This window comes from Mastigoproctus giganteus, chromosome 6 (assembly GCF_048544385.1).
Source record: "Mastigoproctus giganteus isolate SK-2022 chromosome 6, ASM4854438v1, whole genome shotgun sequence".
Taxonomy (NCBI): domain Eukaryota; kingdom Metazoa; phylum Arthropoda; class Arachnida; order Uropygi; family Thelyphonidae; genus Mastigoproctus; species Mastigoproctus giganteus.
Window position 1 is genome coordinate 86,537,222 of NC_143580.1, and position 13,301 is coordinate 86,550,522.

Below are 13,301 nucleotides of genomic sequence, written 5' to 3' on the forward strand. Positions count from 1 at the left end.
TGTAAAAACCCACAGAATTCCAGCTATCGGTATTATCGCAAATGCAACAAAATTTAGATTACTACCCTTTTATAATTAGATTGCACTAACAGAAATGCCAAATAAACCGGAAACAGCAAATTTTTTTATGCTAGTGATCTCCAGAAATGTGCTCCTCCGCTCATGCTATCCCGCTCCATGAAATTTCTGTTCAAACAGAAAAATGTGAGCTCCTGAAAACGTGAGTTGGCCTACAGTATCACCTGTTATCTTGTGAATACAGTGAATGACAACAGTGTGTCTCTGACCAATACAACTGCAGTAAATGGAAAATATAGCTCTCACATATTTGGCATTTTTTAAGCTTCATAAACTTGTGTGTATTGCTGCGCTACCTTCAGCTTGGTGCCGGGCTTTGCGTTCACATGGTGTTACTTGCAAATGAAATCATGCACAAGGCAACATGAAAATCGCATTATACTCACATTGTTCCCTAACACATCAGTCACATTGAAGCAAATTTGCTTTGCTAAAATGTACATTATAGTAGAACTGATTGTACACTCAATAATACAACTCATGATATCAACTTAAGTGAGTTGTGTAAAAATGGTATGTGTTAGAAAAAAAAGAATAACATTTCTGAAATCAGTGTAAAAAAACTGAGTTAAAAACAGTTATTAGTTTAAAAACATTGATAACTATGCGGAGTGGTGTAATCATTCAGTGAGGTTTGCTGGATTTCTCACTGATTGAGAGAGCAGATCCGACAGCAAAACAACCAAACATTACGGTTTCAGAAAATTACTGAATACCGTGTATAGATTTTTTGATGCATATAAATAGTCTGTACATTTCAGTGGTCAGAAATCTTGACATCACAAATGAACAACAAATTGCTGCTCCAAATCAATCAGGAACCAGCATTATGAAATTCTACTAAAGAAAAACAGATATGCTTCTTCAATGGGGGATGACCCGCCTCTGTGCATGTGTCATAATCAGTTGTTAAACATATGCTCTTAAATTGTATTTACCATTACTATATCAGGAAAAGTACTTTGCATTCTCTGCTATGATTTAAAAGAACTTTATTGCTTACTACAGTACAGGAAATAGTGCAGATCTAGATGAACTGTTTACCTTTCTGAAGCAAATATGCATATATGATGCATATTTGCTTCAGATGCCAAACGGGACCAAATTATTATGTAGAATCATAATATAGGAATAGGCACATTTTAGCCTCAGTTGCCCTTTACCCCTAAACACCCATATCACTCCCTGTTACTAAAAGAGGAGTGGAAGAGAGGCAGACTGTTGGAGAGGGTGAACACGTTTACCCTCTCCAACATTACTGCTGTCTATGAGCACATGAAACATTATTTGCAGGTAATATAACAAATTGGTTTCATATCTACTTTCCTTTCCTAAATTGTAATAAGTTATATGTATTATGGGTAAACACAAAAACATGTATACTTAGAAATTGTGATGAGATGTGAAATTTTAAGAATTATTTTCAAAATCTACGTATAAAATTTCACAACAAACAGCTGATATGTTAGTAGAGATAAAAATCATGTTGGCCAGTGTTATTAACTATCCTATCTTCCTTTAAATTACCATCAAATAGTGACAGCTTTCCTTGTATACCCACACCAATATCACTGAGGAACATTAAAATCAAAGTGACCCCAACAATAAATCCCGATCAACCCCACTAGTTTCATTAGTTCACACTGATGAATGTCTATTGATTTTCTTCTGGCCCCTTTAATTTAGCCAGTCCCTGTCCCACTTGAAAATTTTCCAAGTAATCCCAGCTCACTTCAGTTTGTATAGCCTCTCATAGGATACTGAATTAAAAGATTTACTCAAATTTAGATATGCAATATCAAAATTGTTTCCAGCACCAAAAAATGCTTTATGATTTCATCGTAATTAACAGGTTTTGTCAGGCAGAATTTTCCCTTAATAAAGCCATGCTGTTATTGCTTTGACTTCATTCTTATCATGATGTTTCTGTATTTCATCCTTATTCACAGATTTCATTATCTTACTCACTACAAAAGTCAAACTTGTGTGAGATATATTTGCTGTCCTCCAGTCCAAAGATATCATTTTAGAGTCTACTGGTGATCTCACTAGCAATCCTAATGGCATAATGCTGCATTCTTTAATACTTGTATAACTGGGTGTATTATCCCATTTACCCTAGGAGCCTTATTCTCTTCACCCTCAGTAGTCTTTCTGACTGGTGCTTCTCAGAGATCATTATATCACTAATCTTACCACAGTCTGACTTACTTCTTTCTTTCTTTCTTTCCTCCTTATTTAAATGTGCTTTCAGTTGTAAAAGGATGTGCAAAATACCTGTTTAACTCAGTTCCATTTCTGGCAGGACTGTCTGTAGTGGGGCACATGATTTACTGCTTTCTGTTTTGCATTAACATACAAGAAAAGCTCTGTATCCCCATTGTTACCTCTTTTTTTCTAATGATTTCTCATACTCAGCTGTTTCTTTTCTTATCCAATCCATGGCATTGTTAAATATCTGCTTGTAGGTTACATATGTAGCAGTGTCACATGATAATCTGTAGTTATTTCATGCTTCCTTCTTTAGCCATATAAGCTCTTTTAACTCTCCTGTCATCTATTTTGGCATCCTCTTTTTGTGTTATGTTGCTACTGGAGCAAATATGTTTGTAGCTTCCAGGATAATTTGTTTCAACATCTCCCAAAGGGCATTCACATCCAATGTCCTGAAATTATTATACTTACTATCTCAACTGATAGACCCTCATCCCACTACAGTTCCCCTCTCTTAAAATGTAACTCTCTCCTTTGCCCCTGTTCCCTGAAATTTCTTTGGACACTATCCATTTTCTAACATTATGGTTGATACTTGCTAATGGTTTCTGCACTTTCAGATTAGCATTAGCATTAGTAGAGGCATATAATGCAAGAAAGTAAGATTATGCAGCATCAGCCAAAGAAAAAAAAAATTTTCCACTTCACCCCTCTGTTCAATCGAAATACCTGTCCAGCTGAGCCTTAAATTTATTTAGGCTATCAACTTGCACAACAAGGGATGGAAGTCTGTTCCACCAACCAACTACCCGCTGGCTAAAGGCAGATTTCTGCACATCTATCTACATTTGTCTTTCCTCAATTTGAATTTATGCCCTTTGAGGTGATTATTTTGAGCAAGAGGCAGAATCCCATCAGCATTGAGCATGCTCAAACCATTCAAGGCTTTATACACCTCTATCAGATCATCTCGCCGGTGCCTAGTCTCCAGACACTGTAATTTGCAAAACTTAAGCCTTTCTTCGTAAGAGCAATCCTTTGTTCCATTCACTAATCTGGTTGCCCTTCTCTGTACTCGTTCCAACAGCTCTACATTCTTCTTGAAGTGAGGCCTCCAGACCTATATACAGTACTCTAGGTGTGCCCTGACCATTGCCTTATATAAGGGAATAATCACCTCCTTATCCCTGCTAGAAAGATTCCTGTATATCATTGATAAGACACCATGAGCTACTCTTGCAGCCCATCTGCACTGCTCAGAGAACTTCATATCTGCCTGCACTATTATCCCCAGATCATTTTCATTCTCTACCACTGTCAGCGTAGTACCACAGAGTTGATACATTACTCTGGGATTATGGTTTCCCATATGTAGTACTTTACATTTGTCAATGTTAAACTTCATTTGCCACATCTCACCCCATCTGCTCAACCTTTCCAGATCCTGTTGCAGCAGCATAGCGTCAGTAGTGTCCTTAACAACTCTGCCAACCTTTGTATCATCTGCAAACTTGGACATTAAGCTTGATATACCATCATCAATATTATTTATAAATACAGAAAACAATAATGGACCCAACACTGAACCCTGAGGGACTCCACTAATAACATTAGTCCACGATGAGCAGTGTCCATTGATTACCACTATGTCTTCTCCCCCTCAACCACCCCTTTATCCATAGCAGCAATTTGCCTCCAATGCCACACTGCTCCAATTTGTGCAGCAGTCTTCCCTGTGCAATAGTATCAAAAGCCTTTCTAAGATCCAAGTATATAATATCAAAGTTATTCCCTGCATCCAGTTCTTTTGTGACTGTATTATCATAGTATCCAATCAAATTGGTCAGGCAAAACTTCCCCTTAACAAAACCATGCTGTGTCCGAGCTATAACTGAAGTCTTGTCTAGATGATCCTGCAGTGCTTCTTTAACCAGTGCCTCCATTAATTTTCCTGGAACAGAAGTTAAACTCACAGTTCTATAATTACTTGTCAGCCTTTGATCCTCCTTTGTGAATTGGGGTGACATTTGCACATCTCCAGTCTAAGGGTACCACCCCTGAGTCCAAGGAAACTCTCATAATTATGGCTAACGGTTTGATTACATCCTTTGCTGCCTCCTTTAATATAACTGGATAGATCCCATCCACCCCAGGTGCCTTTCTTGTCTTTATCTTCAACAATTTCTCCTCCACTTTACTCTCAGTTATTACAAGATTATCTAGCTTACTGCCAGAGTTGAATACACCTCTGGCATTCCCCTCACAGAATAACTCCTCATGTGTGAATGTCGATGCAAAATATTCATTTAGTTTGTTAGCTACCTGAGCAGAACCATGAACAGTTGAACCACTGATATCAAGTGGACCAATCTGATTCATCCCCTTCCTTCTAGAATTTACATAAGTAAAGAACTCTTTGCTGTTTTTCTTTGCATCTCTTGCCAAAGATTTCTCGTAATCTGCCTTCGCCTGCCTAACCTCCTTTGTAACTTGGTTACAGATCAACTTATATCTATCATAGGCTTCTGTGTCGTGTCTTAATTTATATGTATCCCATGCATTTTTCTTCTCTGCGATATGTCTCATTAGTTCATCTGACATCCATTTAGGCCTAAACCTTGAACAATATTTCTTAGTTGGTATGTCAAGCCTAGTAGCTTCCAGGATAAGTTCTTTGAATGCTTCCCATTTTGAATTTGCTGTTGGTAACATCATCAGTTGGTCCCACTGTATAGAATTTAAATACTGTCTCAGACCATCGTAGTCACCTTTACGAAAGCAAAAACCCTTCCCTTTACCCCTGATGGTAGTTACCTCTTTGAGTAAATCCCACTTCAGCACACTGTGATCACTGCCACCTAGTGGTTCCTCTATCTGCAGATTCTTAATGCATGAAGAATCACTACTGATAATCAAATCAAGTATTACTCCCTCTAGTTGCCTCCTGAACATGGTGATGTAGAAAACAATCATCCAATAAATCCACAAAAGCCTTGCTAGTGTGTGAGTGACCAACCCACAAATTCCAGTCAATATCTGGGAAATTAAAATCCCCCATTATAAGACTCTCTGATTTACTGGCCCACTCTATTTCCCTGTACAGTTTCTTTTTATACTCATCAGAGTCATTAGGCCTATAGCACAATCCTACTCTCAATTTTGATCTCCCAGTGCTTATGTCACACCAAACTGACTCGACACTGCACTGTCTGGTGATGTCAACTGGCTTCACTTCCTTGGATTTTATGTATTTCTTAACTAATAGCATAACCCTTCCTCCCTTCCTATCCTGTCTATCCTTTCTGTAGACGTTGTACTCTCCAAATTCCAGTTCTGCATTCCTTATATCTGTCTGACACCACGTCTCTGATATCCCAACAATATCCGTCTTTGATGCTTTGAGCAATACTTCAAATTCATCAAATTTATTTACCAAACTCCTAGCGTTGGTGTACATGCAAGTATACATGCACCTGTTCTTTTTCTTAGCTACCCTAACAAAACCCATATGTTTACTTGTAGCGCAATGACTACCAGCAGTCTCTGAAATATCCTGCATCTTGTTTTCAGGCTTCTGCTCATTCCAATAGAAGCAGTGCAAGAATCACTTTCACCTCTGCCAGTGGCTACTGTTAATCTATTAGTCCTTGTATCCCCCCCCAAGCTATCAGTTTTCCGACCCACCTAACACTGCCTAGATAGAATCAGCTAATATTGTTGCACCCTTTCTATTTAAGTGTACAGTCTGTCCTCGTATAGCACGATAGTTGTGTTCCTAGAAACCCTTGTGCAATGCAAAATCGTGCAATATAAACAACAGTCCCTATGGAAAAAGTGGGGTTAGGTGCCGACCACCCAAGATTGAACACACATTTGGAACCAAAACATTACCAAATACAATAAATAATCGGGTAATTTTAATCGTTATAAAAAATAATATAATATTTTTTTATTTTTATTATACAATAAATAATAAAAAATATTTATTTTTATTATATTATAAAAAAGTATTTTTTACGAATAAAATACGTATTTTATTCGTAAAAATATATTATATTAAATAAAATAGTCGTAATAAAATACTTACGTATTTTATAATACGTAAGTATAAATTATAATACGTAAGTCGTAATAAAATGCTTACGTATTTTATTACGTAATAAAATATTGCTACTGATTTTGCTTCTATTGTAAGCAAACTTGTTTTTTGTTTGATTTTCTATCCAAACAGATGACAGCCGTTCCATCTCTTCCAATTCTTGTGTCTTAATCTAATGGATTTTAATTACACTTTGAGTTGTTCCCGCTATGAAAGTTGTTTTTATTTTCTCCGCATTCTTTGTAATTCTCGGCGTTGCCTCATTTAGGTCTGTAGCATGTGCAATATCACATGGTCTTTCATTTCGCTCAAAGCGTTTCACAATTTCATATTTTTTTTCTCTATCAACTGAGGCGGACTGGCCATAAGCCTTACCCGGGAAATCCCGGTGTGATTTTGGCCATAAACTGTAGTATGAGGCCACTATAAATTTTCCCGGGTAAGAATTTTTGATCCAGTCCACCTCTGTTTATCGATATTGCTTTTCTTTTTCTCTCTGAATCTGTAGTGTCTTCACCAGGATGCTTCCTTTTCACACCTTTTAAGCATTTTACTCATTTTTAGGGAATAAAGCACAATTACAAAACGAGGAGGCACCCTTAATACACATAAACAAAGCTGCGCGCGTATAGCAACTGAATAAACAATACGGTAAAGGCCGAGATACGCTATTATCACCTCACATTTTACTAAAGCACATTTCTGGGGGTTACTACCATAAAACAATAAAAACAATTTCCAGTTGCGTTTCTGCTAGTGGAATCTGTTATAAACTGGTAGTAAACTCCATCTAATTGCATTTGCGATTATACCGATAGCTGGAATTGTGTTAGTTTTTACGTTATTATGGTGAAATGTGTTTCCCCTTCACTGATATAAAACATAAATACATTTTCAGAATCTTCTTCATTCCTATCATGTTGCGTTCAGTTGGGGTGATTTCGCATTTCACTGCCATTTCTTGTAAATACAAAGGCGAATCGTGCATAAGCGAATTCGGTTCGTGCTATATAAGATAACATTCCCCTATTTATAAATCGTGTATGATCGAATTCGTGTAATGTAAACACGTGTTATACGAGGACCGACTGTATCCCATCCCTATAGAAGCAGTCCATTCTGTTAACAAGCACAGACCAGGCTGAGAAAAATTCTACCCCTTGACCCTTGCACAATCTTTCCAGGGCCGAATTGATCGACAAGGCTCTCATCATATACTCCCTCCTATCATGTCTGGGCAGAATTGCAGACACTTTCAAATTCAACCCTAATTCACGGCTTTTTTTTCAACAGTGACCTGTACTTGTTAAGTAATTCTGCCGGTCTCGTACTCTTAATATCATTAGTGCCAACGTGCACAACTATATCACCTTTTGTTCTCTTAAAAGATGATATCCCGCTCTACAATGTCATCAACCCTTGCCCCTGGCAGACATAGCATGGTCCTGTTCCACCTATCCTTTTTACAAAGCAGGTGACAATAGAGTCACCAACAACTACTAGATGTTTGATAATACTTGAATCCTTAGTGAGGACCAAGTCAAGGGTATTTAGGCATCTTATACTATAATTTTTAGTGTTTCTCACCAACCATTGAAGTAAAAACGAAAACCAAAATCTTAAAAAAGTTTATGTTTAAATTTACAATAAATTTACAGTAGATCAACAAAATACGATTATACAAAATGTTACTGATAATGAAATACTGAATTAGGATAGAATAAAACAAATGTAATTTAAAGTGAATGTACAAATAAAATGATAATAAAATACTGAATTAAAATGCAATAAAATATACTAGATTAAAAGCGTTAAAATAACTGAACCTTTCAAAGGCTTCTGCCTTCTTCCTCAACAGTGTGGAATCTTATACTTCTTATACTTTCTTTTCTTTGACATGTTAAAATAAATAACAGTTTCCCAGGTGGTTTGAAAAAAACTGATAATGCTAGGTGTAATGCTTGATTACAAATTCTAATTGATATGGGGTTAGTAAAAGTTTTAATTATCCTTTGCATGTGGTGTACATCTGAGAATAATATCACATATGTGCATTATTGATATAATTGTAATTTCTTATATGATAACCATGAGGCTGTTGAAATAAACAGGCTCTGTTATACATGCCACTGTGATTAATCAGCTAATATACCATTATTTTGTTCACCAATAATGAATTTTTTTACATATAAAACAATATATGATTAAGAGAAAAATTGAAAGAATCCCAACCAACACACTTTAATCAAACAGTGGCTACTAGGAAAACAAACACTATTTTTAAAATAATCCTTAATTCCTCCCATTCCATTGCACCATAGGATGCATTATTAATTGCTTAAAAAAAAAAATACCCCTCAGTGCTTTATATATTATATAGATTATTTCTTTTCTTTATAGAAATGATTAAAGTTTATGATGGCAATGGTTCTATAAAAAGAAGAATGTTCAGGACAATCATTGTACCAAGAAGTTCTACAAAGGATCAGATTATTGTAAGTGATCCTATGTTGGTAATCATAAGTTACAGACAGATAATTTTTAATCATTATTGTGCATACTTTTATATCTATACTATGTAATTAAAATTTCAAAATTCTTACTTTGTTATGTTGCTCATATAGTACAAGTGGTATGGAAAAATTAAAATAAAGAAGCACAGAGTAAAATGAAAGAAAAAAAGTTCACCCATTTTATTTGTCTTTCCATTTTATCATTCTGAAACTTGCTTTTCCGAATAAATTTTTTTTCATTGCTTATTATATAATTATAGATATTAAAAATAGCAGCATTTAAGATCTTTGTTTTTTAGTTTGATTTAACAAATGAAAGCTTAAACTTGCATTTCACTTTTCATAAAACATTTCAGAACTCATTTAAATGGTTGAGATTGTGTTATTTGCTTTGAGTCTTTACTGATTATTATTCTAAGTAGACTTTGGCCTAGTCTTAAGAATTATTCCAGTTCCATCAGAGGCTGGAATAATTCTTAGAGGCCTCTTCAGTCAGAGTGGTAGTTAGCTGATCTGAAGTGGATACAATAAAGTTTCCTTCTTCTCATGAGTTGTTCAAAGTTTTTTCAGCCTACACAACACATAGATTGACCCATGAACATTGACACACTTACAGCTATGCACCCAGAAATTTTGTTTGGGGTCGGAGGGGTGGGAGGAATTCATAGGTTCCATGTTAGTAGCTTTTACAGGTGTCAACATGTGACAGTAGAATTCTTTAATATAAAGAAAAATAAGAAATAAAACATGATTTAGTGGATATCTTTATGCCAACATACTTTGTAATTAAGGGTGTATAGTTTTCACAAAATTCTAGCATCTTTTTACCACTATTGGTAAGTTTATCTTTCTCTCTAGATTTTCCTAAGCTGTCTGTGTTTAATTTAATTGCCATTTCCTTCTCTGATATTTAAATCTGCAATGAGTGCTGATCTTTCTCTGTCATTATTATTTACTGCTGTTCCTAAGGTATTATGCAAGAACTTTTTTTGTTATTATTATTATTTTTTTCTTTTTGAGTCTTCAACTGGGCTATGGACAAATATCAACACAACTTTTGTTTTAATTTATGCTACAAAACTCTACAAGTTACTCCTTTCTTGCACTGCATCTTACTTCCATATTATATGTTAGAAATTTAAATGGCAGAATAAGTTTAAATATAATTTAAAATGGCAGAATAATAAGTTTAGAAGAGCTAATAAGATTAGCAAAGAATAATTCAATATGATATTAGAATAATAGATATTACTGAAACAAGGAAGTTGAATATGGGGATTAACAGTTAGGTAATAATTATGATTTAAAATTCAAATTAATAAAACTAAATGCAGTAATGTACTTATCGGCCAAGTTAGATTACTAAGAGTGTATTTCTTGCAGCAGTGTTATTACAATACATGAGGAATGATAGAAAAGTTATCTACTTCAATCTGAATCAGACAGAATCATATAAAATATTTTTATTGAGAAAAGGCAAATGCTTCACTTCATATGAGAAAGTTTTATTTTAAACTCGTACGCTTTAACCTAATTCCTGGGAGTCCTCAATGGTGGGCATCACTAATAATAAAGTTTAATTATATTACAGGAAAACAGCTAATTGAAATATAATGAGTCAATAAAATGATAATAGTAGCAGCAAATACTAGACAACAAACAGGGAACAAAGAACACCTGATATGAAAGTAGCAGTTTATGTTAATGGCTGTGTGATGTATTTATGAATATACAGTAATAATTTTTTTGCAGTTAGTACTATGCAGGAAAGACTATAAAAGCTGATGTTTATTTAGAGGTGGTATAAAAGGTACATGAAGAAAATGACTGCCTTGTCTGAATTCCAAAGAAATCAAATTATTGGTCACATTTAGCAGGGGCCATTGGGCAACTAAAACCATTGACATTGATTTATTAATATTATTAGCTATATGGTGTAAGGAAGCCCGAGGCTTTTGCTGCACAAGCCGAAAAAATAAATTTCTGAGTTATCGAGAGAGAGAGAGAGAGAGAGAGAAGGGAATCACCAAGAAAGAGAAGAATGATGATATTCAGCTCGGGACCCTGGGTGTGCCACGCCCATACTCACCAGATATGAGCTTCCGGTGTTATTTGTTTAATGTATCCAGAGCAACTATCGAAAGTGACATCTGCATCCACCAAATATGGAAAAACAAAATCTGATAGTATGAATTGTTGCAGAAAATCAAAGCTAACTGAAAGAGACCATGGGATACTGAAAAGGACTATAGCCCCAAAACAAAATTACTGCCACAAAAATAATGAGGCAGTAGTTTATGTATCCCTTAATCAGTCTCAGCAATTTAGTTTCTAGAAAAACAGTTTGGCGAGAACTTCATAATGCTGAAATTTATGGCAGCACCACTATTGGCCAAACCACTCATTAGTCATGATACTGCTTGGTGATTGGAAATATTTGCAGTATTTTCAGAAGAATCATCATTCACACTTTTTTCCAATGTCAGGCCGAGTTTGTTTGGTAAATACCAAAGGAAGTGCATTATCCTGACTTTGCCAACCTTTAAACATGGAGGAGGATCATCAATATCTTTGTATTCTTTAGATCCTTTCATCAACCTGAACAGGTGAATTACTGCCACTGATTACCTTGATATTCTGAGTGACCAGGTTTATTCCATTATGCAAACATTGTTTCTTTCAAACAATGCCATATTTCAGAATGATAATACTACAATACATGCAGCCAGATGTGTCTGCTCTTGATTTGAGGAGTGCAGCTGAGGCTAAGCATCTCCCATGAACTGCACAATCATCAGATTTAACGTTATTGAGCCACTTTGGGCATGTTTGGAGAGAAGAGTGAGAAGCAGATTTCCCCACCTCTATCACTTAAGGAGCTTGAAACTTGCCTCCATGAAGGATGGTACAGTATTCATCTTAAGACAGTGCAAGATTTATTTGAATCTGTTAAAATTAGTGTATACCTGTTACTCTTATCACAGGTATTTCCATTATTTTGGCCAACCAAATATGGTGTAAGGAAGCCTGAGGCTTTTGCTGCACCAGCCGAAAAAAAAAATTGTCCTCCAATAGATGTAATCTGAGGGCACATCAGCCCCTCTCCAGGGTTTGTTAGTGACAGAGAGGGCTACTGAAGAAGAAGTAGGTAGCTTCCCCAAGAAAATTGTGAAGTAAGTTGCAAGGAGAAGAGAAACATAGTTGGGGATAGAGTAAGAGTAGAAAGAAGAAGACTCCTATGAAGGAGGATCTCAGAAACTTGAATCGATTAGAAACTGATGCATTCTTTTTAATAGCTTGTGCAGGCTGTGTTATAACCTCTGAGAAGCAGGAAAAAGTGCAGTGGATATTTGCAGAGCACTAACACTGTGTCAAGTGCAGTATATACCCCCTCATTGATATGGTTAAGCTCTTCATCTCCATTGGTTCCATGTCACATTTGTTTAGGACTTAGCCCACATCCCCATCCAAGTGGATATAACCTTGTTTATCTCTTGAGTTCATTATTACTTTGAGTTAACAATGTACTTTATTTTTGTTTTCATTATTTCTGACATTGAATTTTTTGTAGGTGTTGATTTTATGTTGTATTAGGGTGGGTTCAGCTGTTATTGTTTATTTTTTGTCATTCCATATTCAGGATGTTCAAGAATTGGATTAGGAAGAGTGTGTGTCATGTTCAGCTGTAGGTACTGCTGGCATGAGCAGGGGATGTTAATGGTGGGGGGATGGCAGTTTACTTCATAGTAAGGTTAGTAGTTGATTATAGGTTTTTTTTTGGTTTTTTTACAGCTACTCAAACATATTTGGGAATGAGGGGAGAAGGGTAAGGATTTTAAGGTACCTGAAAATCCTTCTCCAACAAACCCTACTAACTAATAGGAATTGTTGGTGGGAGGGAGAATTTGAATAAATACTTTTTGTTGTATAATCAGAAAAATTGAACAATACTGTTGTACATCCCATCCTGGCCAGAAGAAAGCCACGGGTTAACAATGTAAAGTGGGTTAACAGATCATGATAAGCAAAAAGTAAAACAGTTATAAGAATTATAGAATTAGAGATTAAGGTAAAAAAAACCAAAAAAAAACAGCAAACAGAGTCAGTTACACCTGGCACCAAATTTTATGGATTGCAGTTAGAACAAACCAAATATTCATTATTACTTTGAGTTAACAATGTAACAATGTACATTCTACTTGCCAAATTCTATCAAATAATTGTTTCACAGTATTTTTTAAAATTCATGATGAATCACTTGTGATCATCCAACTCCAGAATGATAGGGAGGAGTTGATTTGGTATAACCTGTCTGTTTTAACAGAATCTGTTGCAGTGACAGATAAGTGAAGATTTCTTTCTCAGTTCAGGTGGTGGCGGCAGCTGTCATAAACACT

General features: G+C 35.6%; 1 protein-coding gene across 1 annotated transcript in view; it reads left to right on the forward strand.

Moving 5' to 3' along the window:
• Positions 1-13,301, forward strand: part of LOC150084454 (diacylglycerol kinase theta-like) — a 457,615-nt gene that overhangs the window by 183,470 nt on the left and 260,844 nt on the right. Inside the window, exon 10 of the mRNA XM_090376240.1 lies at positions 8,792-8,886. Coding sequence (XP_090232366.1) covers positions 8,792-8,886 — 95 coding nt within the window. The remainder of the gene's footprint in view (positions 1-8,791; positions 8,887-13,301) is intronic.